Source organism: Mobula birostris, chromosome 9 (assembly GCF_030028105.1).
Source record: "Mobula birostris isolate sMobBir1 chromosome 9, sMobBir1.hap1, whole genome shotgun sequence".
NCBI lineage: Eukaryota > Metazoa > Chordata > Chondrichthyes > Myliobatiformes > Myliobatidae > Mobula > Mobula birostris.
In genome coordinates, this window is record NC_092378.1 from 88114007 (window position 1) to 88139140 (window position 25134).

The 25134-nt window shown below is 43.4% G+C and overlaps 1 protein-coding gene across 2 annotated transcripts in view; it reads left to right on the top strand.

Annotated features, from left to right (window-relative positions):
* Window positions 1-25134, top strand: part of mad1l1 (mitotic arrest deficient 1 like 1) — a 1104775-nt gene that overhangs the window by 306894 nt on the left and 772747 nt on the right. For both annotated transcript variants that reach the window (XM_072268390.1, XM_072268391.1), the window contains one exon: window positions 16855-16992. In XM_072268390.1, the coding sequence (XP_072124491.1) occupies window positions 16855-16992 (138 nt within the window). The remainder of the gene's footprint in view (window positions 1-16854; window positions 16993-25134) is intronic.

The following is a 25134-nucleotide window of genomic DNA, read 5'->3' on the forward strand; positions in this document are numbered from 1 at the left end:
CTTACTTTGTTCACCACGATCAAAACGCTTAATTATATCTGGTTTTACCGTAAGTGTAACACCCTTAAGAGCTCTTTCAGGCTTTTCCGATACCATAGAACTCATCTTGCAAATGGCTGCTCACAGGCACGTGTTAAAGCGAAGCAGTTCCGAATCCAGGGGAGAGCGGCTGCTCGGGGCGCGCTCTGCCTTTTATCGCGCGCTGAATTTTTTTTCGTAACAGTGAAAACACCTTCTGAAAGCGAAAGCAGGGTACTAATGGAGGTCTTTCGTAACAGTGAGGTTTTGTAAAGCGAACGTTCAAAAAGCGAGGGACACCTGTATTTGTTTCTTATTTAGAGTTACATCACGGTAACAGACACTTGCAGCCTAACAAGCTTGCACTACTCAATTACATTCGTATGACCAATTAACCTACCAACCCATGTGTTTTTGGAACGTGCGAGGAAACCGGAGCACCCGGACAACCCACATGGTCACAGGAAAATATATACACTCCTTATAGACAGCAGTGTAATTGAATTTAGGTTGCTGGTGTTGTTAAAGCATTATGTTTACCTATATGTTAACTGTTTCAATCTGTAGTTCTAACTTTCTTTGTATGACCATATACTGTAGGTTAAAGTGCGGGTAAGTATTGGGTTATGTTTAAATGAATTATGCTTTTTACTGTATAACAGAGAAACAAAGGAACATATAGTTAAGTGCCAAAAGGACAAAAGTTGTCTGACAGTAAACAAGCTTATCATTCCCAAGATTAAAATGCACTTTTAGGATCTTGCAATAATCAGTGAAATGTAGTCTGAATGATTATACACTGTGTATAATTTTTGTATAATCTCCAGAATGCTGAACTTGGCAGACCTTTTAGCATGAAGATGCTAATTTTGAAGAGCGGTGATTTATCAATGTAACATGTGATGTACTATTGTTAATGTTTATAGTTACTATTGATTTTCAGCAGATTCCAGATGTCAGCTTCCATACTGCAGTGGAAAAATAATATTGAGAAATTAACATTTATTGCATACTTGGTTTATTTTGCTGCTGGTAGTAACATATGGGTAATGTTTGAGAGTTTTTCAATGCCCGAGAAGTAATTTCCAGCATCAATAGCAATTGTATTTTTCTTTAACTCTTCATGTTTGTTTTATGTTGCAGGTTCCTTGTTATAGCTGGGGGTGGTAGTGGGGATAAGCTCTCACTACCTTTTTAATGCGCCCATTGGTGTGCGTCTCAAATAGCCTCTGACAACCAAGGCATTTTGATCTTGGCCTTCATGCGTGGTTAGCTACTATGCCTGGTGGAACCGTTTTTACTGACAGGAGAAGGGGCAAAAGTGGGTAACTGGTGCCCTAAAACCAGTTGCTTCAGGCAGATGATCTTATCAGCTGTGGTTGACAGCTCATCTAGGAGAAGGAAAACTCTGATCTCAAACCTTTACTGCCTTGCAGCTATACTCACGGGAGTAACCCTAAGGAAAGATCCGAAGCTAGAGTCCCAAAGGACGTCCTACGTTGAGCTCAACACTGAAGTTTTAGATCTTCAAAAACTTCTAAGAAAGTAAAGGTGCTGCCATGCCTTCTTTTAAGATGTAGTTATGTCACTATATAATTTCATTCAGCCCTCCCACCGCCCACCAAGCAAGCAGTAGCAAAGCCCCAAAGAGACCATGATGCAGGTCCATCAAAAATTAGAGTCCATAACCCAGCACTTCGACATGACACAGGTTCTCTCTCACTCTCACTAACGAGAGAGAGAGAGGTATCACTCCTTCCACAGCGAGAGGGGAAACTGACACCTTGCTGTTTCGATGTTACAGTCTGAAACGTTGCTTTTATTCCAAGTTTCTCTGAGTTGAGATTTGGGAGCAAGCTTCAGTTGGCAACACTGTTGAGGAATCGAGTCTACAGGGCTGCGGCAGGCCACACACAGAAGGTGCACGTCTTTCAGGTGGCTCCTGGAGATATTGAAAGCAGCTGGGAATGGGAATCTACTGCTGTGAAGAACTTCACTTTGGATGTAGACTCTAACAGAACCTCAGCCACCTTGAAAAGAAAAAAGGGAGGAATTTAAGCAGTTTCCCAGATGAGCTCAAAGAGGTCACCCTCATGCCACCTTTCCCTGATAAATCAACCCTTGCTTTCTCAATCGTTGCAAACTACCACCTTATTTACAGTTGACGTTATCTTACCAAAATCCCTGAAAAAGTGGTAGTCTTTCAAATTCATTCTTATTTTGCTCCAGGCATTGCTGTAGGTGCATGCATTAGGTTCCTATCCATGGCACAATGCTGAAATGTTCAATGAAAGTCACTAATAGCACTATGCGATAAATGCAGTATCTATTCGGACCGGAGTGGACTATTATGTGGACTTTTATATATGCTTTCTGGAATTTATTGAATTTGAATTGATTGAAAATTTCAAAATATTGAGGGGAATTGATCAGGTCAATTGAGAACAATCATTTCTATGTGCTGGGGAATTTAGAATTAAAGAGCAGAGTCTAAATCCTGAGCCAGCCATGGTAATGAAATACCTTTACATGCAGAAAGTGGTAGAAATTTATCAATCACCCATGTAAATTATTAATTTAACATTTTGAACAGGCACATAATTGTTAACCATAGCTATTTTAAGGGATGCAGATAAAGAGATAAGTTTATGATGTTCAGAACCTTATGATAATTTGAAACTTAGAGGCAACTGGTATTTCTAATTTATGAATAAAGCTGAAAAAGGGATACTAAATAAAAGTGACAGTGAGGAGAGCAATCTGAAACTTGACATTGACTGCTGATCTGAAAATGTAATAATGCAGATCTGTTGTGGCTGCATACCATGTACTTACTGCTATTCTCTTGTTAAATGATGATCGTAACTTGATAGTCCGCTGCCAATGAAAGTCAAATAACTGAAGGTGGAAATGTGAAATAGGCACTGAATCACTGGAAACACACGGTAGTGTAGGTAGCATCTGGGAAAGAGAAATTGAGTTAACCTTGTGGCTTTAATTCCCCCTTTGTCAGAAAGGAGGAGGAGAGAAAATATTAGATTTGTTGGTGAGACGGTAGGGGAGAGGTGGATAGGACATTTAGAATATCTGTGATAGGGTGAGACCACTGTTGTACTGAAGACAGATTGTAGAAGTAATCCAATTGAGTGCTTAATAGGGGAAGAAAGAGAGAGGGGAAGGACCGTAACAGTTGTGTGGTGCAGAGCTTGCTGGATAAACCCAGCAGGTAAAGCTTTCCTAATGGATAAAAATATCTGAGCCAGTATCACATGCAGATGACTTATAACAAAAAAGGCTAGTCCTGAAAGTTACAACTTATCAAGATGGAAGATGAGATGAAAAAAATGGATACAGTAAATCTAATATAAACTCAAAGTGCTGACATATTCGGTAGGCCAGGCCACATCTGTGGGAGAAGAGACAGAGCTAACGTTTCTGGCTGAATGTTAGTTCTGATGAAATGACTTTCATTGAATTGTTAGATCAGGTGTGGGCTGACCAGCTGAGTACTTCCATCCTTTTCTTTGTTTACTATGGAAGATAAGGTGGTGTTCTCGAGTTTTAATTGGTGCTTGTTCTAATATTGCAGGAAGTTCCAAGTAGATTGGAATGGGATGGAGAATTAAAATGGCAGCCACCAGGGAACTCAAATCTCCCCTACACACTGTATCTAGGTGGTCCACAAAATGTTTATCTGATCTGTTTAGTTTCTTTAATGTAGGAGAGACCACTTTGTGAACACTAAATGCAGTACATTGGATTGGAATCTCTTCTTCACTTGGAAGGGCTGTTTAGTTCCCTGGATGGGAAGAAGTAGAGGACAAGATTTGTAGTTTATAATACAAAGAATGAAGTGGTTCATGGGCTCAGAGGAGCAGACCAGGGAATTGCAAAGAAAATGATCCCTTCAAAATAAGTGATTGTTTGGAAGATAATAGTCTGAAATTGATGTAATACAAAGATTACACATCAACTGCCTACTACCACTGGCTTAAACAAGTCAAAAGGTTGGCAAAAATGATTTTGCCACTATGATGATGATAAATACTTTGTTGATCCCAAAGGAATTTGCAGTTTCACAGTTGCAATACAAGTGCACAGATATAAATATTAGAAGAGAAGTAGAAAGAATAAAAAAATAAGTTACCATAACCAGTCTAGCAGGAGGGGGGGGAGGGTCATCACTTCCCCAGCTATAGGTTGACTCATAGAGTACAATGGCCAAGGGTAAGAATGATCTTATATTGTGCTCCTTGGAGCGGTGCAGTTGTCTTAGTCTGTCACTAAAGGTGCTCCTCTGTTCAGCCAAGGTGGCATGCAGAAGGTAAGACACATTGTCCTGAGTTGTCAGGATTTTCCGTAGGGTCCTTTGTTCTACCATAGCCTCCAGCATGTCCAGTTTGACTCCTCTAACAGAGCCAGCCTTTCTACTCAGTTTATCAAGTCTGTTGGCATCACCTGTGTTGATGTCATTGCCCCAGCACACCACCACATAGAAGATTGTAATGGCGACAACAGACTGGTAGAACATGGTATACATTAAAAATTGTGAGAGTGTGGACTATTTCTGGAATGTAATTTTTTTTGTGGTTTAAGTAATGCTTGCAAACTCTTGGTTTATTATGTCGGTAAGATTTATTACCAGCTATGGGGATTTTATTATTCATTGTTTTTCCCATTGCTGCTTAATGAAGAATTGCTGGTGGAGATGGTGGTGGTATATTCTATGGTGTTTGCACAAATTGTAAAACTTAAAGAAATTGCTTCCCCAGATTAATAAAGAAAAATACAGTGAAGACATCTTTGCAGCAGTGAGGTTGTAACAACTCTGACAAAGAAAAAAATACTAACAAAAGATCATTGACCTTAAAAGTTTACTGTTCCATTGCTAGCTGATGTATGTGCTTTTTTGCTTTGTGACAATTGTTGGGGATATATTTGGAAATGTAGGTTAATATTGCATGGTTATAATGACAGAAGAAATCTGTTTTTATCCCCTGGAGTTGCTGTGTATTTGGCTGCAATTCATGATATATGAGAGCCACTGAGAATTATTCGATTTTATAACATTTTTTCTGTCCTGCAAGAAAGCACGAGGGCTCTACTCAGTTGAAGAAGTTTGATGTTTTAGATCACGTCCTGTTCCTCTGGGTGTGTTACTTTGAAATTCAAATAAATTAGCTATCATCTCATTATTTTTGATGGATTTTAATATTAGAGTAGTTATAATGTTGATGCTGTGCCTGATTTTAAAAGGTACTGTTACGTACCCCGTAACTGGGTTGCCAAACCAGCAGAAATGGATCACTCAGTTGGAATCTGGATTACTAGAACTCAGGAAGTTTTATTAAAGAAACAAGCAACACAGTAATCAAAAGGATAATGAATGCAACAGTTCAGCAATGATAAACATACATGTACACAGAATTCAGGATCAATCAAGCTCTAGCGTTGTCTAGGGGCAAATAACCAGTTTCAAAGTGACGCAAAGTTCAGTTCAACTTAGTTCAGTTCGCAGTAATCGTTGCCATGGCGATGGACAGTGGTGGGGAGGAGAGAGAGCTAAACGAATGAATATTCAACACAACTTCCACACACAGACCTTCGCAGTCAGCTGTCGGGTGAGTCCTTTGTGATGTCATCTGAGGTCACCGACCGTGACCCCTCTGTTTCCAGATACGAATTGTTTCCCTGCGCTGAACCTGGCACCCAGGCAAGGGTGGACACACACCAGGTTCCCGCCGATTGTGCCTTTCCACCCTGTGCGTTTATGGCTTGATCCCGTGGTCAGCCGTCCAAAAGTTTCCCACTGATTTGTGAGAGGCACACCGCTTCCAGGGTCTCGTTACCTCGGGTGTCATGTGTGTATTGCCTTAGCGAACCTGTCCCTTTTTATTCCCCCTGCTGGGGTATCGCCTGTCCATCACTTCAAACAGTTCAGGGTTCAAAGGGGGAGCCGCTCTTGACAGCCCTCCTTCCCCTTCATTACACATCTCCAAATGCTGCTCCATTGTTTTCCTTATCTCTCTCTCTTCTGAAGACAGGTGGTAGACCAACTGCTGATCACACAGGACAGCTAACATCTTAATTTATGTGTATTCTTGTCACACTTCCCCCCTTTAAGGATTTTTACCGGGGGGTAAAAATTACAAACATGAATACATTATTTGATACACACACAAATATACATCTTTATCAGCTATTTGGCTAATACAGCAAGTTTGAAGTTGTCAACACCTGACAGACAGTCAGCCATCACATTTTCTGTTCCTTTTATATGTGTTATTAATAATCCCTTAGACCAGGCTCCAACTTAACAAACTTCATAGTGGCCAAAAACACTGATGAATTGCGATCAATGTAACCTCTCATTTGGTTTTGTCCTGGACCACAATAGCAAGGGTCGTCCCATTCCGACTTAGTTTTCTCTCGCAAGGGCTTAGTAGGAGGGGGAGGGGTGGTAACCGCAGAGTTATTGCAAAACTTCCTACAGTACCCCACCATCTCCAAGAGCCTTCTGAGGGCCCTCTTGTCTGTCGGGGTTGGGAGGTCAGCGATAGCCTGCACTGTAGCTTGCATCGCTGCCAGCTGCCCCTGTGTCACCACAATTCCCAGGTAAGTGACCTTCGTGTGGCCGAACTAATTTTTTTCAAGGTGCACTATCAAGCTGGCTTCAGACAGCCGTATTAAATTGCCAATACACACCTCTGTGTTCGTCAGCCCTTTCGTCACTGAATTACTCATTCTATAGGGATCTTGCTCACTAGGCTTACCTATTGTAACAGACACCACCCAATGTCCCAGTTCTTTGCATCGCCTCGGGACAATCAAACACACGGGTGCGAGTCGTTTAATTACTTCTCTTAAAGAGTCGCTTTGTTCGGGGATTAAGGGAGAGACCTTATCAGCAGACCTGGCCAAAACAATAGCCTTCTCCCATCTGGTCGATACCATACTCATCTTTTCAAAATGGTTTTTTTCTCTTATTGGGGGGACCCTAGCTTCATTGATTTCCGCGCTAACACCGACGAGGTTTGTTAGCATATCAAAAGCCTGTGACCGTCTCAGTTCGCGTCGGTCATAATCAATAACATCCTTCCCCCTGGGCAGCCGGTAAACCTCTTTCATGATTCTACCAACTGTTTCCTCCACCGCAAAATGTCCACCGGGGGGTACCTTGTGGGCCAGGTTAAAAACCTCATCCCCATAACTCTTTTGCACCACCCCCCATTCCTCATCTGCGGGCACGGCACTTGGTCTCCCTTGCTTCCTTAGCACTTCCTCCTCCACACAATAGCCTATTAGTTCCCTTGTCAAGTCTGTGTCAGAGAGAGCTGTCTCTGCCAAAACCATCAGCCCCTCGTCTCACTCCTGCGTCTGCACAAATTCTTTCCTGACTAATGCTACGTCTGTCCCAGCTCCCTCACTACCTCTTGCCTCACTACACTCCTTCTTTTCACTTTCTACCCCCTTCTCGTACAAGGCTGGCAGAAACGTCTCAGCTAAATTTACTACCGCAGTCCCGTGATGAACCTGTGAGTCCATGGGCGGGGCCTCAATTCTGGCAGGCTGACCTGTCAATCTCACGACTGGGAACACGATTCCCCTGGCGACGTCATTACCGAGCAAAACTTCCACGCCTTTCATCGGTAATTCGGACCTCACCCCGATTGTGACTAGTCCAGAGACCAGGTTGCTTTGTAAGTGTATCCGGTGCAAAGGGACTGTCTCTGTCCCTTCTCCAATACCTTTGACCTTGACCTCTCCAGTCTGGGTCTCTGAGCTAAACTCTAATACACTCTTCAGTATTAGTGACTGACACGCTCCCGTGTCTCTCCAGATCCGCACTGGAACTGGTTTTAACCCCTCCTTCAACGACACCAATCCGGCCGAGATAAACCTCTCGCGCCCTTCCTGAACTTTGGCAGACCTGTCCTGTCCTAGCGGTTCATGTACCAGCTCGATACAGCCAGTCAAAATTGCCGTTTTTCCTTTTCCCGTCTCCTTCTTTGGGGCAAAGCACCTGGACTCAAAGTGTCCGACTTTCCCGCAATTATAACAGACAACCCCAGGAGACTTCCTACCAGACTGCTCCCGGTCTACCTTATCCTTCTCACTCGTCCCTGGCTTACTTTCTGACTTTTCCGGCGGACTCTTCCTGCCGTCCTGACTACCCTTCTGGTAGCCTTTACTCGTAGCAAACTTCACTTTATGCGTCAACGCATACTCATCTGCTAACTTAGCAGTTGCGGCTAACGTGGCTGCCTCTTTCTCATCTAGGTAGGGTCTCATACCCTCAGGGACACAACCTTTAAACTGCTCAATCAGGATCAGCTGTAGCAGTCTGTCATAATCCCCCTCTACCCCCTTCGAGGTGCACCAACGCTCACAATATGTCTGCATCTCACGGGCAAACTCCAAATACGTGTGGTCCCACTGCCTCCTCGCATTCCAGAACCTCTGCCGGTATGCCTCCGGGACCAACTCATAAATCCTGAGGATGGCCCTTTCACCACCTCATACCTCTGGGCATCCTCCGCGGACAAAGCTGAGTAAGCTTCTTGGGCTTTCCCTTTCAGTACACTCTGAAGCAAAACAACCCACTTATCCCTCGGCCAGTCCTGACTTATAAGCCACTTTTTCGAAATGGAAAAAGTACCGATCCACGTCGGTATCGTCAAATGGGGTAACCAGCCTAACCTCCTGGGTCGCCCGGAACCCTCCACCTTGGTTCGGCACGAGCCCCTGCTCTGCCCTTATCTTTAACTTCTCCAGCTCGAATTCCCTTTCCCTCTGTCTCTCCTCTCGCTCCCACTATCTCTCTCTCTCCTGCCTTTCTAACTCTTTCTCTTTCTCTTGCCTCTCTAACTCTCTCTCTTTCTCCCGCCTTTCTAACTGCTTCTCTTCGTGTTCTAACTGTCGTACCCGGAACTCGTGCTCGAGTCTCAGTTTTTCAAGCTGTACCTGTACCGCGTCTCCGGCAGGTTTTTCAATAGACACCACCCCCCAGCTCGCCTTGGGGAAACACACCTTTAGATGCATAGTGCTCTACGATAGCTCTGTGTATCTCCTCTCTCCTCATTGTCGACTTCCCCTTAGCAAGATTCAACAGTTTGGCCACAGCTACCAATTCCGATTTCCTGGCATCCTCTAATGCCTCCAAGGTCGGCGTCTTTATAAATTCCTCAGCCTCTATTTCTGCTGTTTGTCTTTTCTTTCTTTCGGGAATTTTGACCCAATCAATTTACTCCATCCCAAATTTAGCGTTCAAAATCCCGGACGAGCCCCCACTTATGTTACGTACCCTGTAACTGGGTTGCCAAACCAGCAGAAATGGATCACTCAGTTGGAGTCTGGATTACTAGAACTAAGAAAGTTTTATTAAAGAAACAAGCAACACAGTAATCAAAAGGATAATGAATGCAACAGTTCAGCAATGATAAACATACATGTACACAGAATTCAGGATCAATCAAGCTCTATCGTTGTCTAGGGGCAAATGACCAGTTTCAAAGTGACACAAAGTTCAGTTCAACTTAGTTCAGTTCGCAGTAATCGTTGCCGTGGCGATGGACAGTGGTGGGGGGGGAGGAGAGAGAGCAAAATGAATGAATATTCAACACAGCTTCCACACATAGACCTTCGCAGTCAGCTGTCGGGCGAGTCCTTTGTGATGTCATCTGAGGTCACCGACCGTGACCCCTCCGTTTCCAGATACGAATCGTTTCCCTGCGCTGAACCTGGCACCCAGGCAAGGGTGGACACACACCAGGTTCCCGCCGATCGTGCCTTTCCACCCTGTGCGTTTATGGCTTGATCCCGCGATCAGCCGTCCAAAAGCTTCCCACCGATTTGTGAGAGGCGCACCGCTTCCAGGGTCTCGTTACCTCGGGTGTCGTGTGTGTGTGTGTGTTGCCTTAGCGAACCTGTCCCTTTTTATTCCCCCTGCTGGGGTATCGCCTGTCCATCACTTCAAACAGTTCAGGGTTCAAAGGGGGAGCCGCTCTTGACAGCTCTCCTTCCCCTTCATTACACATCTCCAAATGCTGCTGCATTGTTTTCCTTATCTCTCTCTCTTCTGAAGACAGGTGGTAGACCAACTGCTGATCACACAGGACAGCTAACATCTTAATTTATGTGTTTTCTTGTCACAATACCAAGGAAACTCGTCCGATAATTATGGAAGAAGTACTAATCTGACACCTCATAATGTTACCGTTTTTCTCTATTCTATTTAAAACACTGTTTACTGATCCTATAAAATCATGAAATATGAGGCAAGTCTTGATCATTAAAGTAATTGTTCTCTGAGTTGAGGAACATCTGAGTGATGTAAATGGTGATTGGAAACATTTCCCTCATTTCACTGTATGCTTTCAGGTTGATGAAATTATAGGTTTCCACAAATAAAACAAAGTGAGGCATTTCATGTTTAATGAAACCCATAGCACATTTTATGGAACTCTGAAACCTAAACACAAAAGCAGTTAAAAATCTTTACATCACATCATCATGTCAGACTAGCCTCTTAAAGTGAAACCCCAACTCAAATGTCAGTAGTTGTGAATTATGTACATTTTTCCCAATTATGTTACCCTACACAGACCCCGCCCCCCCCCATCCTACAATTCACTAAAACCAGCATTGTGAGCCTGTCTGGAGCTGGGATGAGCCACCCGGCTGGAGTCTGGTGTTCCATGGATGGAGGAACAGCGGGTGCTTCCGGCTTGTCCAGAGGTGCAGTGACACGCTCAGGATCATGTTGTGTTGTGTCATGTTCTCACAGTGGAGTACTCCAGATATTGGTGGGCCGGTTTAAGGTGATCTACCAAAACAGTCATGTTTATCCCTCTTATCAATGATAAAAGTCTTTTCTCCCAGTTTCAAGCTGTGGAACGTGCCACCGTAAGGGGACCTAAGGGCATGTTGGTGTGCTTTGTGGTGGATGAAAACAAACGAGGTGGAATGTAGTTCAACAGGAACTCAAGAGGGCTGTATGCCATGATAGGAGATAGGAATAGGTGAAAAGGAATTGAATTTACTGATGAAGGGGGACGCTATTCAGAGGCCACCCAGCACCCAGACAGCTGTGGCATCAGGAATGAAATCACCTGCACTCATGACAGCTGTCCATATATCAGCTCTGCCACGGATGACTTGCAGGTCCTCTTTTGGAACAGTTCTGAGTCCCAGCAGCACCCGCAGGAGATGATCATGCCAATGCTTGTCTGACTGAGAAGCCCTCAGAGCAGTCCTTAAGGAGCAGTGAAACTGCTCACACAGGCCATTGCAGTGCAGGTGATACGCTCTGGTGTGATGTAACCTGAGGCCAAGGTTATGGGCCATCGCAGCACAAGAGGTCTGAACTGAATTGGTGACCATAGGGGAAATATCAGAGCCTTGTAGAACTGCAGAAGGACCTCTTTGCTCCTATACTCAACTCCCCTTGTTATGAAGGCCAACATGCCATTAGCTTTCTTCACTGCCTGCTGTACCTGTATGCTTACTTTCAGTGACTGATGAACAAGGACACCCAGATCTCGTTGTACTTCCCTGCCTTCCTGTTCTTGCCATCAAAGTGAATAACGTCACATTTATCTGACGTGGTAAATGTGGGCTCACTTTAAGTTTTAAGAATAAATTGGATAGGTACATGGATGGGAGAGGTCTGAAGGACTATGGACTGGATGCAGGTCAATGGGACTAGCGGAATAATGTTTCGGCACAGACTAGAAGGGCCGAATGGCCTGTTTTCTGTGCTGTAGTGTTCTATGGTTCTATGTTCTATGTGATGCCAAACCAAGCAACCCAGATGCTGATGAATTCCCGAACCACGTTTGCGGCCATCTTCAATGCTAGAGGGATGACATCTGGCCACCTAGTGGTACTGTCCACCATGGTAAGAAAGTGCATGGAACCGTGGGACCATATGGAAGGGTGAAGCCCGGGACTATTCGACTGGCATACAATTCCAAGTTTTTCGATGTTGACAATCTCAACCTTCAGTGTTGCCAATCTCAACCTTCAGTGTTGCCAGCTTATCTGGGTCCAGTCTATGCACGTGGGCATGGACTGGTGGGCCAGTTGTGGGAGTGTGATGCTCAACCCCCATGTTTTGTGACTATTGTGGAAAGCCAGCAGTCAAGCAAACTCAGATGCAATGTTGCATGTGCTTGACAGAGTTGTTGTGGGGAACTTCAGCCAAGATGGAATGGCGGAGCAGACTCGATGATCTGAATGGCCGAATTCTGCTCCTATGTCTTATGGTCTTACGGTCTTACTGGGTGAACAGGGTAACAACCCAAAGTCCTTGACATCCACAAGCCGGCAGTTCAAGATTGACTAACAGTCCTTGGGCACACAGGAAATCTGAACCAGGCAGATGTATAGTCACTTTAGGCAGGACACGGTCCCATTCACCCAATGAAGCAGAGCGTCATCCTTCGTGTCTTGTAAGTTGGATCCTGCTTTCATTGGTGGCTTCCCGCAAGGTTTTGTTGCTCTTTGCCTTAGAGCAAAGATGCACTCAGCCAGATGGTTTGAGATGTGTCTATTTTAATGCAAGGAGTATCATAAACAAAGCGGATGAACTTAATGAATACTTTGCTTCAGTATTCACTATGGAAAAGGATCTTGGCGATTGTAGGCATGACTTGCAGCGGACTAAAAAGCTTGAGCATATAGACATTATGGAAGAGGATGTGCTGGAGCTTTTGGAAAGCATCAAGTTGGATAAGTCACTGGGACCGGACAAGATGTACCCCAGGCTACTGTGCTAAGTGAGGGAGAAGATTGCTGAGCTTCTGGCAATGATCTTTGCACCATCAATGAGGACAGGGGAGGTTCCGGAGAATTGGAGGGTTGCAGATGTTGTTCCCTTATTCGAGAAAGGGAGTAGAGATAGCCCAGGAATTATAGATCAGTGAGTCTTACTCCAGTGGTTGGTAAGTTGATGGAGAAGATCCTGAGAGGTAGGATTTATGAACATTTGAAGAGGCATAATATGATTAAGGATAGTCAGCATGGCTTTGTGGAAGGCAGGTTGTGCCTTACGAGCCTGGTTGAATCTTTTGAGGATGTGACTAAACACATTGATGAAGGTAGAGCCGTAGATGTAGTGTATATGGATTTTAGCAAAGCATTTGATAAGGAACCCAATGCAAGGCTTGGCATCCAGAACTGGCTTGCCCACAGAAGGCAAAGAGTGGTTGTAGATGGGTCATATTCTGCATGGAGGCCGGTGACCAGTGGTGTGCCTCAGGGATCTGTTCTGGGACCCCTACTCTTCGTGATTTTTATAAATGACCTGGATGAGGAAGTGGAGGGTTGGGTTAGTAAATCTGCTGATGACACAAAGGTTGGGGGTATTGTGGATAGTGTGAGGGCTGTCAGAGGTTACAGTGGGACATTGATAGGATGCAAAACTGGGCTGAGAAGTGGCAGATGGAGTTCAACCCAGACAAGTCTGAGGCGGTTCATTTTGGTAGGGCAAATATGATGGCAGAATATAGTAATAATGGTAAGACTCTTGGCAGTGTGGAGGATCAGAGGGATCTTGGGGTCCGAGTCAATAGGACACTCAAAGCTGCTGTGCAGGTTGACTATGCGGTTAAGAAGGCATATGGTGCATTGGTCTTCGTCAATCGTGGGATTGAGTTTAAGAGCCGAGAGGTAATGTTGCAGCTATATAGGACCCTGGTCAGACCCCACTTGGAGTACTGTGCTCCGTTCTGGTCGCCTCACTGCAGAAAGGATGTGGAAACCATAGAAAGGGTGCAGAGGAGATTTACAAGCATGTTGCCTGGATTGGGGAGCATGCCTTATGAAAACAGATTGAGTGAACTTGACCTTTTCTCCTTGGAGCGACAGAAGATGAGAGGTGACCGGATAGAGATGTACAAGATAATGAGAGGCATTGATTGTGTGGATAGTCAGAGACTTTTTCCCAGGGCTGAAGTGGCTAGTATGAGAGAGCATAGTTTTAAGGTGCTTGGAAGCAGGTGCAGAGGAGATGTCAGGGGTAAGTTTTTTTTTATGCAGAGTGTTGAGAGCGTGGAATGGGCTGCTGGCAGCAGTGGTGAAGGCGGAAACAACAGGGTCTTTTTAAGAGACTCCTGGATGGGTACATGGAGCTTAGAAAAATAGAGGGCTTATGGGTAAGCCTAGGTAGTTCTAAGATAAGGACATGTTCGGCACAGCTTTGTGGTCTGAAGGGCCTGTATTGTGCTGTAGGTTTTCTATATTTCTATGTTTCTAACTTAGAATGAGGAACTATGACGTTGTGGCCATTATGGAGACTTGGATGCTTCGAGGGAGGGATGGCTGCATAGGGGGCATAGTTTTAAGGTGCTTGGAAGTAAGTACAAGGAGGATGTCAGAGTGCGTGGAATGCACTGCCTGTGAAGGTGATAGAGATGGATACGATAGGGTCTTTTAAGAGACTGTTCAAAATATGTACATGAAGCTTAGAAAAATAGAGGGCTATGCGGCAGAGAAATTCTAGGTAGTTTCTAGAGTAAGTTACATGGTCGGCACAACATTGCACGCCAAAGAGCCTGTAATGTACTGTAGATTTCTAAGTTCTCAGCAATAGGCGAAGCTGGCAGTACACTCACTTGAGCACCCATGTCACACAGGAAACGTCGCCCTGAAAAGGTGTCTGTAATGAATAGTAGACAACCCTGGCAGGTAAAACCCATGGGTTCACAGACCTCTGATATCTTGATGCACTGGCACTGTTGAAGCTGCAAAGTGGTCGTCAGTTTCGAGCATTCCTACCAAAGCGAGCATGGTAAATGCACAAACCTGGCACCATCTGTTTCGCAGCTGCGGGCTTCCTTCTGTTGTGGGCCCTGCTGACCGGGCTTATCGAGGTAGAGAAAGGAGGAGGAATGATGTACCATTGCCTATCTGAGCATAGACTATCAATCATTTTAGCAAGCTCCCAATGTATATCGCGGGTGTAATAGCAAGGGTTACTCAAACTGGATCATACATTTGTTGTATAAACAGTTCTTTAAAATTACAAACTGTTTAGCTGGAGAGACAGCATGTGGTCCATTAGCATTCTCGAGGCTGGGCAAAGAGAGCAACTGCTTGGCACTCAGACTCCAATAGTCCGAAACACTGTAAAAGGTGAGTTTTCAGTGATGGGTATTCATCATGTTCAGGCGGGTGTTCAAGCAATTCAGGCACTCTCACAGCTGTGGAATTGCTGAGCAATGCTTCCACACATTAAAATTTGGTGTTGTTGGAGGAGATTTCTCGCAGGGCAAACTGGGCCTCAGCTTGTACAACCTGAGTGATAGCATTTTGTTCCCAAAACTCTTGCAGTTTCAAAGCAACTGCATTGACCGACATGATCCATACCTCTGTAATTGGCTTAGAGCATCGGGGACACCGATCTAGGGTTTCCCAAATAAAATGAAGTGAGACATTTTATGTTTAATGAAACCCCAACTCAATAGTGGTGGTTGTGAATTATGTACACTTCTCCCAATTACATTACTCTATAGTATTTATTTGATAATTCTATCGAAAGACACAGCTGTAGCTTTCCATGTTATGGTATTTCCAGTACTCATCTGCTCAAAAGTAGTACAGGTCGACCTTCAGTAATCCGGCGCCATTGGGACCTGAGGAGTGCCAGATTAGTGAAAATGCCGAATTACAGAAGGATTACCGAAGGAATGGATTAGTGGAGGTCGACCTATCTGCATGTATCATCCTCTTAGAGACTGTGTTCCAGATTTCAACCATCCTTAAGGTGTCAACCTTTTTCTTAAGTCTCCTACCCTATACTTTAAAGCTATGCTTCAGGTTGTAAACATCTCTGCTGAGGACATAAGACTTGCTGAATGTTTCCAGCATATTCTGCTTTCATTTAACTGTGTTCTGGTTAGATGAAAGCAAGTATCCTGTGTGCCTTCTTAAACACTTCATCTACCTCTGCTGTCTTCAAAGACTCCTTGGACATGTACACCGAGATCTCTCTGTTCCATAGTACTTTATGGTGTCCTACCATACTATACATCGTGTGTGTGTTAGCCGCATTGGATCTCACAAATGCATCGCTCAGATTTTACTTCTTAAAATTTCATTTGATGTTGGTCTGTCCATTTTACTGTCTTGTTAATATTGCTGTAGAGCTGAAGATTGTATTATCAACAGCATGACCAATTATATTGGCTGCAAACTTGGAAATTATATCTCCTCTTTAATGTTTATAGCAAAGAACCGGAATCCCAGCACTGGTCCCTGCAAGTACAGCTGGTCACGGCAACTAATTTACAAAATCAATATTTAACCATCACCTGATTCCTGTCATCAAGTCAATCTTGGATCTAATTTTCTTTGAATTCCATTGTTTCTGATTATTGGATTACTTTTCCTTGTGGAATCTTCTCAGAGACTTCACTGAAACCCAGTCAGTGCAGTGTGGGTGTCCTATCAGCCTGTAAGCCTTGACAAAGGCAATGTTGCTGCTGGAACTTTGCCATGTATCAAACTTTGTAAGTCTTATACTCCCCATTTACCCCCCCCCCCCGAGAATCTACATATTCCACTTCCATCTCTGACCTAGTCATCGGTCAGCAATGCCATTACCCCTCTGTAATATTTGGACCTGTTGAGCATTCCAGAGGAGCGGAGTGACAGATGCCCAGGCCTTATTTGAATCTTAAAGGCTGTGTAGGATCACCTTCATAGAACTTATTGTTCTCTGTAACCCAACATTCCTTGTAACTTATAATTCTCCCAACAAAGTTGTATTTGAAAAGCATTCAAGGAAGAAAATGATATTTCAATGTTTTTAATCCGTTTGTTTGATCTGTTTAGGCTCGCGATGGGATGAAATGCATCTTGGATTCCTATGACAATGAGTTGGTTACCAATTACTCACCACAGCTGAACCGGAGGGTTCATGAAGCAGAGAACATGACCCAAAATCTGCAGGCACATATTTCAGAACTGGAGGTAAGTGATTACTAGCTTGAGCATTTTGGGTCAGATGATCATAGAAGTGACTTGAGTTTCTAAACAGTAGGAACTTCAAGGAGCTTAGAATTCTCTTTCAGAATTTTCTTTAATTGTGTCGTAAATGAGGTCACGTGGGGTCCCGGGAGCTGCACCTACCTTCACCTTTTGCCTCACCCAAATAGCAGTTAATTCTTATTTTTTAAAGTGACTGAAGTGAGTTGTAACAGGCTGAACGAAATGATGAAGCCAGGTAAAGGGAAGAAACAAGAAAAGGGCGTAGGAGTAGAAGATTCTGGCGAGGGCTCCGCGAAGCTAGCGGGCCCAGGAGAAGCTGAAGTTCATGCTGCTAGGGTCCCGGTCCCAACTACCATTGAAGAAGTCCTTGTGGCGGTAAACAAACTGTACAGTTTGGTAGACGGAAGAAATGCAGAGGATAATAAGTCAATCATGAACCTAACAGTGTCTCTAACCGAAGTCAGTAAGCATGTTTCTTTAATGGAGGATGCTGCTGAATCGTATGAGAGGCGAATTGAAGAGTTGGAGAGACGGCTTGATAGCCTAATATCCCAAAACACGCAGCTACAGGCTTAAAGTGGATGACCTTGAAGCTTGGTCTCGCCGTCTAAGCATTTGCATTATCGGGGTTCAGGAGAAAGCTGAAAACAATAAGCCGACGGAATTTGTAGCCACGTTGCTTCCAAAGTTGCTGGGGGAAGGATATTTCCACCAGCCAATTGAAGTAGACCGTGCCCACCGGAGCCTAGCACCTGCTAAAAATGGTAGGCCAAGAGCTCTTATTGCGAGGCTACACCACTACCAGGTTAAAGAGCAGGTGCTACGGTTCTCCGGGGAGAGAGATCTGCTGCTATATAACAGGCGTACGGTGTTCATTTAGCTGAATTTAACCTTGGCTACCACGAGGAAACGTCAGGATTTTCCGCACATTAAGGAGAAATGCAAAGCCAGGAAAATTAGGTGTGGATTCCGCTATCCGGTGAGGTTTGTGGTTACAGTTAACAATAGCACCCGTACATTCAGCACTGCAGCCATAGCGGAGGAGTTCCTGAGCTGAGAAGTTAAAGATTGGCATTTGGACACCATATCAACTTAAAAACGAATTAACGCTGTGTTACTGGATTTGTCGTTGATCGATAGCGGCTTCATCTGGAGACTGTTATGTTCAGTACATGAGGAACTGAAAAATAAGCTCACTCTAAGATGTGGGTGAGGACTGATTGTTATTGTTTATTTTTATATTTCATAGTGTATTTGTGAAGAGGTGTTTCTCCAGTGTTTAGTGAGTAATGGGTAGTTATCTCGCTATTCCTGGCCATGTATTGGCTCTTGGATATAGCTTTGACTTTTTGGGAGGGTTTTTTGTGTTTCTCAACGGGTTGTTACAGCACATCTATTTGTTCGAGTTACAGTTTGTGTTATGCTACGACCATACAGCATATTTTTTCTGTTAAGCAGCAGATATGACATCTAATTCGCATATGCACAGCATTGGTGAGACTAAACTTGTCAGCTGGAATGTACGGGGGATGAATAGTCTGCTGAAGAGAGGGAAGGTGTATGCACATCTTCGTACACTCAAAGCTGATATTTGTTTTCTCCAAGAAACGCACATTAAGGAAACAGCAGCGAAAGTGCTTTGTCCCTCCTGGGCATCTCAGGTCTACCAGTCGAATTTTAGTAGTAAAACTAGAGGTGTTGCAATCCTAATAAAAAAAAAACCATACCGTTTATTCACACACAAACTATCGCTGACCAGAGGGGCAGATATGCAATAGTAAGTGGAATATTAAATTCTATACTATTGACACGAGTGAATGTGTATGGGCACAACTGTGATGATCCAGTTTTTTTTCAGAACCTCTTTAAGGCCATGCCTGATCTGTCTGACTCTAACTTAATTGTAGGTGGAGACTTTAATTGCATCTTAAACTTCCTCCTAGATAGACAACGTCCTCAAGTTTGTTCACTTAAAAATAGTGTAACTCTTAATAATCTCATGCAATCGTATAACATAGTGGATATTTGGAGACTTCTTAATCCCACGAAGAAGGATTTTTCATATTTCTCCGCAGTACATAAATCCTACTCTAGGATTGTTTATTTTCTGTTAGATTCGAAATTTGTCTTGTCAGTAGTCGGCTGCACTTACCATAATATATCAGATCATACTCCTGTCTCCTTTATACTCAAATTGAACCACAAAAGAAGTGAATATAGTTGGCGTTTAAATAATGCTTTGCTAAAGGATAAGGATTTTTGCTCTTATCTTTCAGATAAGATAGATCTATACTTAAGCACCAATGATGTAGGTGGTGTTGATGATTCCACTCTTTGGGAGGCCATGGAGGTGGTTATTAGAGGTTGCATAATAGCATATGAGACAGTGGAAAAAAGAAGATTCAAGAAAAGGTTAACTGAAATAGATGATCAGTTGGCAAATCTGGAAGCTTCGTACAAAATAAACCAGGAAGCAGAATTACTTAATAAGATTACTGCCTTACCGTATGAGTATAATTCTATAATGTCCAAGAGTATCTCAAAACTACTGACACAAGTCAGACAGAGGTATTTTGAGCTTGGTGAAAAGCCCCATAAGTTATTAGCCCGTCAGTTAAGACAGATGCAGGCCTCCAGGGCTGTACATCATATAAAGGCTAAAGATGGCTTTTTATGGACAGACCCGGAAAAAATTAATGTGTTTTGTGGAGTTCTATGCTAATGTTTACCAATCACAAGGTGGTCCAGACGTTGAAGCTATGGATGCATTTTTTGATAATCTGAATCTGCCCACACTGTCAACAGATTCAGTAAATACACTTGTTGCTAAAATAAGGCTAGATGAGATCAATGAGATCAAGAAGGTCATCTCTTCCCTCTCCAATAATAAGGCAGCGGGTCCTGATGGTTTGGGCATGGAATTCTTCAAAATATTTGGTTCAAGATTGTCACCTCTGCTCTTACGAATGTTTAATCACTCTAGGACAGCTTCCAGATTGCCATTCACTTTATGTAAAGGCAATGTTTCTGTGATTCCGAAACTAGGCCGTGATCCCGAGGTGGTTTCATCATATCGCCCCATTTCGCTGCTGCCCATTGAAACCAAAATTCTTGGGAAAGTCCTGGCCAATAGGTTAAAAGAATGCATTTGTTCTATTATTCATCCAGATCAAACTGGCTTTATGCCAGGTAGACATATGCATTTTAATTTGCGTCGTCTTTTCAATATTTTATACACAAAACATGCAGAAGAGGCTGTAGTCATTTCATTAGATGCGCAATATGCATTTGACCAAGTGGAATGGTCAAATATGATGTTTGCACTTAAGAAATTTGGATTTGGACCATCTTTCATTAAATGGATTGAGATAATTTATTCACACCCATCTGCTTCTATTATCTCTAATCAGAATATTTCCTCCCCTTTTGCAATTCATCGTGGGACTCGTCAAGGCTGCCCCCTTTCTCCATTTTTGTTTGCAGTTATCATTGAGCCACTGGCTGTTAGCATCAGACAGGACCCTTTGGTATCTCCCATTGATATGCATGGACATAAACATCACCTTTCGTTATACACTGACAATGTCCTTTTATACATCTCCAGCCCACAAACATCAATACCCGCCCTTCTGACTCTAATTAATAATTTTGGTAGTTTCTCACGTTTCTCTATTAATTGGGATAAGAGTGAACTAATGCCAGTCACTGTAGTGGTTAATACAGCATATTTACAGTCCATTCCCTTTAAAACAACTTAAGATAATTTTTCCTATCTTGGTGTGACTATTACAAAAAACCCAGACGACCTTTTACAAGTGAACTGACGAAACAAAGTTGAGCAGGTTAAACGCAATCAAGATGATTGTACTGCCACGATTTCTTCATCTTTTCCAGTCAATTCCATGTTTTATTCCTCTGTCATATTTTAAGCAATTGGATTAAATTATTATACCCTTCATTTGGAATTATAAAGCCATTAGAATTACTAAAAAGCACTTGTCAAAGCCCAAGGAAGCAGGTGGTTTTGCCTTATCGGACGTTAAAATGTATTACTGGGCTGCCCATCTATCCATTCTTGCATAGTGGGGAAAAAAGGCCCACCCCCTACCTCAGACTCGTGCCCATCATGGTTACTCATAGAGTGAATGCTTTGTAAGAAGACTTCCTTACCAGCTCTCCTTAATAGCCCCAATGCAGTTAATAAGTCACGTTTTATTAACAGCTTCGTGGTTGGCAGCAGTATAAGAATTTGGAAGCAGATTCAACTACACATTAAGGCCCCAAAAACTTATATTAACACTCCGATTTGTGACAATGGTTCCTTTTTGCCTGGCCTGAATGATACTGTTTTTTCTACCTGGAAACAGAGAGGCATCTGTAGTGTAGATGACCTACATATTAATGGAAACTTTGCCCCATTTGCTCAGTTACAAGCAGTTTACAATATCCCTGCATCTAGTTTTTTTTAGATATTTACAAATTTGAGATTATGTTAGGAAATATATACCTAACTTCGAAGTTTTAGACATACATGAGTCCCTGGAGGCAATAAATAAATTTGATCCTGTTACTCGTGGTGCGGTATCCTACTTTTATCAGATCCTACATAATGGAGCTGGGGTGAATACTGCAGGTCTTAAACAAGCATGGGTGGATGAATTGGGTATAGAATTGACAGAGGAGGTCTGGAATGAATATTTAAAGAGTATGCAGGTGTCCCCCGCTTTTCGAATGTTCGCTTTACAAAACCTCACTGTTACGAAAGACCTACATTAGTACCCTGTTTTCGCTAACAGAAGGTGTTTTCACTGTTACGAAAAAGGCATCGCATGCCCCGAGCAGCCGCTCTGCCCCGGATTCGGAACTGCATTCTAGCCGGCATTGCTTAAACACGTGCCTGTGAGCAGCCGTTTGCAAGATGAGTTCTAAGGCATCGGAAAAGCCTGAAAGAGTTCGTAAGGGTGTTACACTTATGGTAAAACTAGACATAATTAAGCGTTTTGATCATGGTGAACGAAGTAAGGACAAAGTGAGTTTGGCTTGTGGAAGCTGATGAAGATGATGTTGAAGAGGTTTTGGCATCCCATGACGAAGATTTGATAGATGAAGAGCTGATGCAATTGGAAGAGGAAAGGATAACAATCGAAACTGAATGAGTAATGATGAAGTACAACTTTAATTTTGAATGGGTACGTCGGTTTAGGGGATATTTGCAGGATGGTTTGAGTGCTTACAAAGAACTGTATGATAGAAAAATGCGCGAGGCTCAGCAGTCAAGCAAGCCTTCCACATCAGCCACAGCAGACGACGAACCTCGACCTTCGACATCGAGGCAGGCAGTCATAGGAGAAGATGAGCTGCTTGCCCTAATGGAAACAGATGACGAGATGACACCCCAGTGTCCCACCACCCCAACACCCAGGCCGCGGACAGATACCGATTTGTGGAGAATGCAGCGGTAGCCGGGAGACACGAGACACACAGCACATCTTTAAGAAAAAAGCCGAAATATAGTAGGTACTGCCCGGCACGTAATTGTCGGCCCAGATCAGAGGCGATGCAATCAGCAATCGTCTCTTATCTGGGCCGACATCTACGTGCCGGGTGGCACCTAATTAATTAGCTTGTTTATTTTGGCTTTTTTCTTAAAGATGTGCTGTGTGCGTCCCGGCTACCGCCGGACCCCTGCATGCTTCGCGGATCGGTATCGGTTCGCTGCCTGGAGGGTGGGGGCCACTGCACCACCCAAACTCCGACGACTCAGTCTAAGACACCATCATCAGTGTGCTCCGCGCTTTTCCAATTCCGGTAAGTGATACTACACTGTACATACGTTATTTCTACTTTATATCGGCTGTGTATTTTTATGTGTTATTTGGTATGATTTGGCAGCTTCATAGCTTAAAGGTTACTGGAGTACGCTTGCGCCGTGTTTCTGCCGATGGCACTTGCGTAAGATTTTCGCTACGGAGAACAGTTCAAGCAATGATTGTGGAAAAGTATTTCTACTTTATATAAGCTGTGTATTATCATATCATTCCTGCTTTTACTATGTGTTACTGTTACTTTAGGTTTTATGTGTTATTTGGCATGATTTGGTAGGTTATTTTTAGGTCTACGAACGCTCACAAGATTTTCCCATATAAATAAATGGTAATTGCTTCTTCGCTTTACGACATTCCGGCTTACGAACCGTTTCATAGGAACGCTCTACCTTTGGATGGCAGGGGAAACCTGTACCTGATTGTTCTGTCAACGTCAGACACAGACTTATACAATTTAAAACAATATATAGGCTTCATTATTCCAAAGAAAAGTTGCACAGTTTCTACCCTGATGTTTCACCAGTTTGTAATAGATGTAAATCTGTGAATGGTAACTTGCACATTCATTCTGGTCATGTTGTAAGCTTTATGCATGCTGGAAGAGTATTTTTCACTGCTTCTCTGAGGCTTATGGGAAGCGGCGGGAACCAGACCCGCTCATAGCCATCCTTGGAGCAACAAGCTCCCTATCTTCAGCCAATAAGTATGAAAAAAAGGCTGTATTGTTTGGCATGGTGATTGCTAAGAAGTTATTCCTGCAAATGTGAATGGACTCTGTGCCTACGTACAATCTGTGGCTGAGAGAACTGGCAAATACTTGACATTTGAAGAGACTGAGACTATGTAATGAGGACAGGGGACATCTTTGAAAGGATATGGGGCCCTGTATTGGACTTTATAACGGGGTGAGGACTGAGGTTTTTTTGGTGCGGTGCACCTTTGCTGTGTATGTTTACGTTTGCCTTTATATTTTTGTCCCTTTTGCTGCTCAATATTTAATTAGATTTTGTTAAGGTCGTGATTTTTGTAGATGTGCTTTTTTTTTGGTTTTTTTTTTGTTTGTAATACAAAAAAATAAAAAGAATATGAAAAAAAACTGTCATAAATATTTAGAGTCATGAAGTGACAACATGGAAATGAGCCCTTCAAAATAGGTGTTTGCTGATCATGATTTACCTATTTATGCGAATCTTTCAATAATGTTATCCTTCCCACATTCTACCAACTATCCCTGCATTCTACCATTCATGTAAATAGCCACTTTACCCATAAGGCCCTCTGTTGGTCAAGGTCGAGCATGGAAGTTGCATTGCAGCTGTCCACATGATACGCAAGACAGGGAACTGAATCCAAAGGAATGGTGGAGACCCATACAGTTTGGCACCAGTGGTACCACATGAGTCAGTATTGAACTCAATACAGTCGCCTTAGGGACTCCAGCTCTGAATTTTTCCTCGAGGTTTCCCCATGACTGGGTATAGCCACAAGGCAGTGGATGTTTGAGATCAGCGTATTCCTGCTTTTGAGCTGCGATGCTCGGTGACTGGGTTTAAGGCACCAGTAACACGCCTTTTCCCCTTCTTTTGTCAGTAGAAATGGTTCTGCTGGGCCTAGTAGCTGAACCATACATGAAGGCCAGGAGCTGGACTTGATTGTCGGAGGCAATTTGAGATCATTTAATAAGGTAGTAGGAACTTATCCCACGCTACCATCCCTCAGCAATAACAACCTTAAGGAACCAGTCATTTTACAGTGACTAATTTAATCTATCATCCTGCAGCTCTTTTAGATATGGGAGGCAACTGGAATCCCAAAAGACAGACATCCCATCTCTCCTGGAAGATCCGAGAGTCCCCCGCATATCGATAGTGGCTCTCTGACACCCGGAAATTATATACAATATCCCGGAAATAGATTTTTTTGAGAGGGATAGGGAGAGCTAGCATCCTGATTGGTCTCTCTTTGTGCTAAGAGTGGTCCTCAGCCACCAGGCCATGAGGAAACAATATGGTTTGGCGATATGAAACGATATGAGTCATTTGCGCCTTTCCTCATTCCCTGTCACGCACTGTTGAACTTGAACGCACGCGAGGTCATTACCCGCGCGTCATCCATGTCAGCGCGGGAAAAAGATCAACTCCTCGAGCTTGTAAATGACGGCGGGCTGAAAAGTATGTTTGACATAACATCTCTGCCGGCATTCTGGATCAAAGTCAAGGCTAAATATCCTGAGATAGCCACGAAAGCACTGAAAATGTTGCTTCCATTTCCAACATCATATTGCTGTGAAGCGAAATTT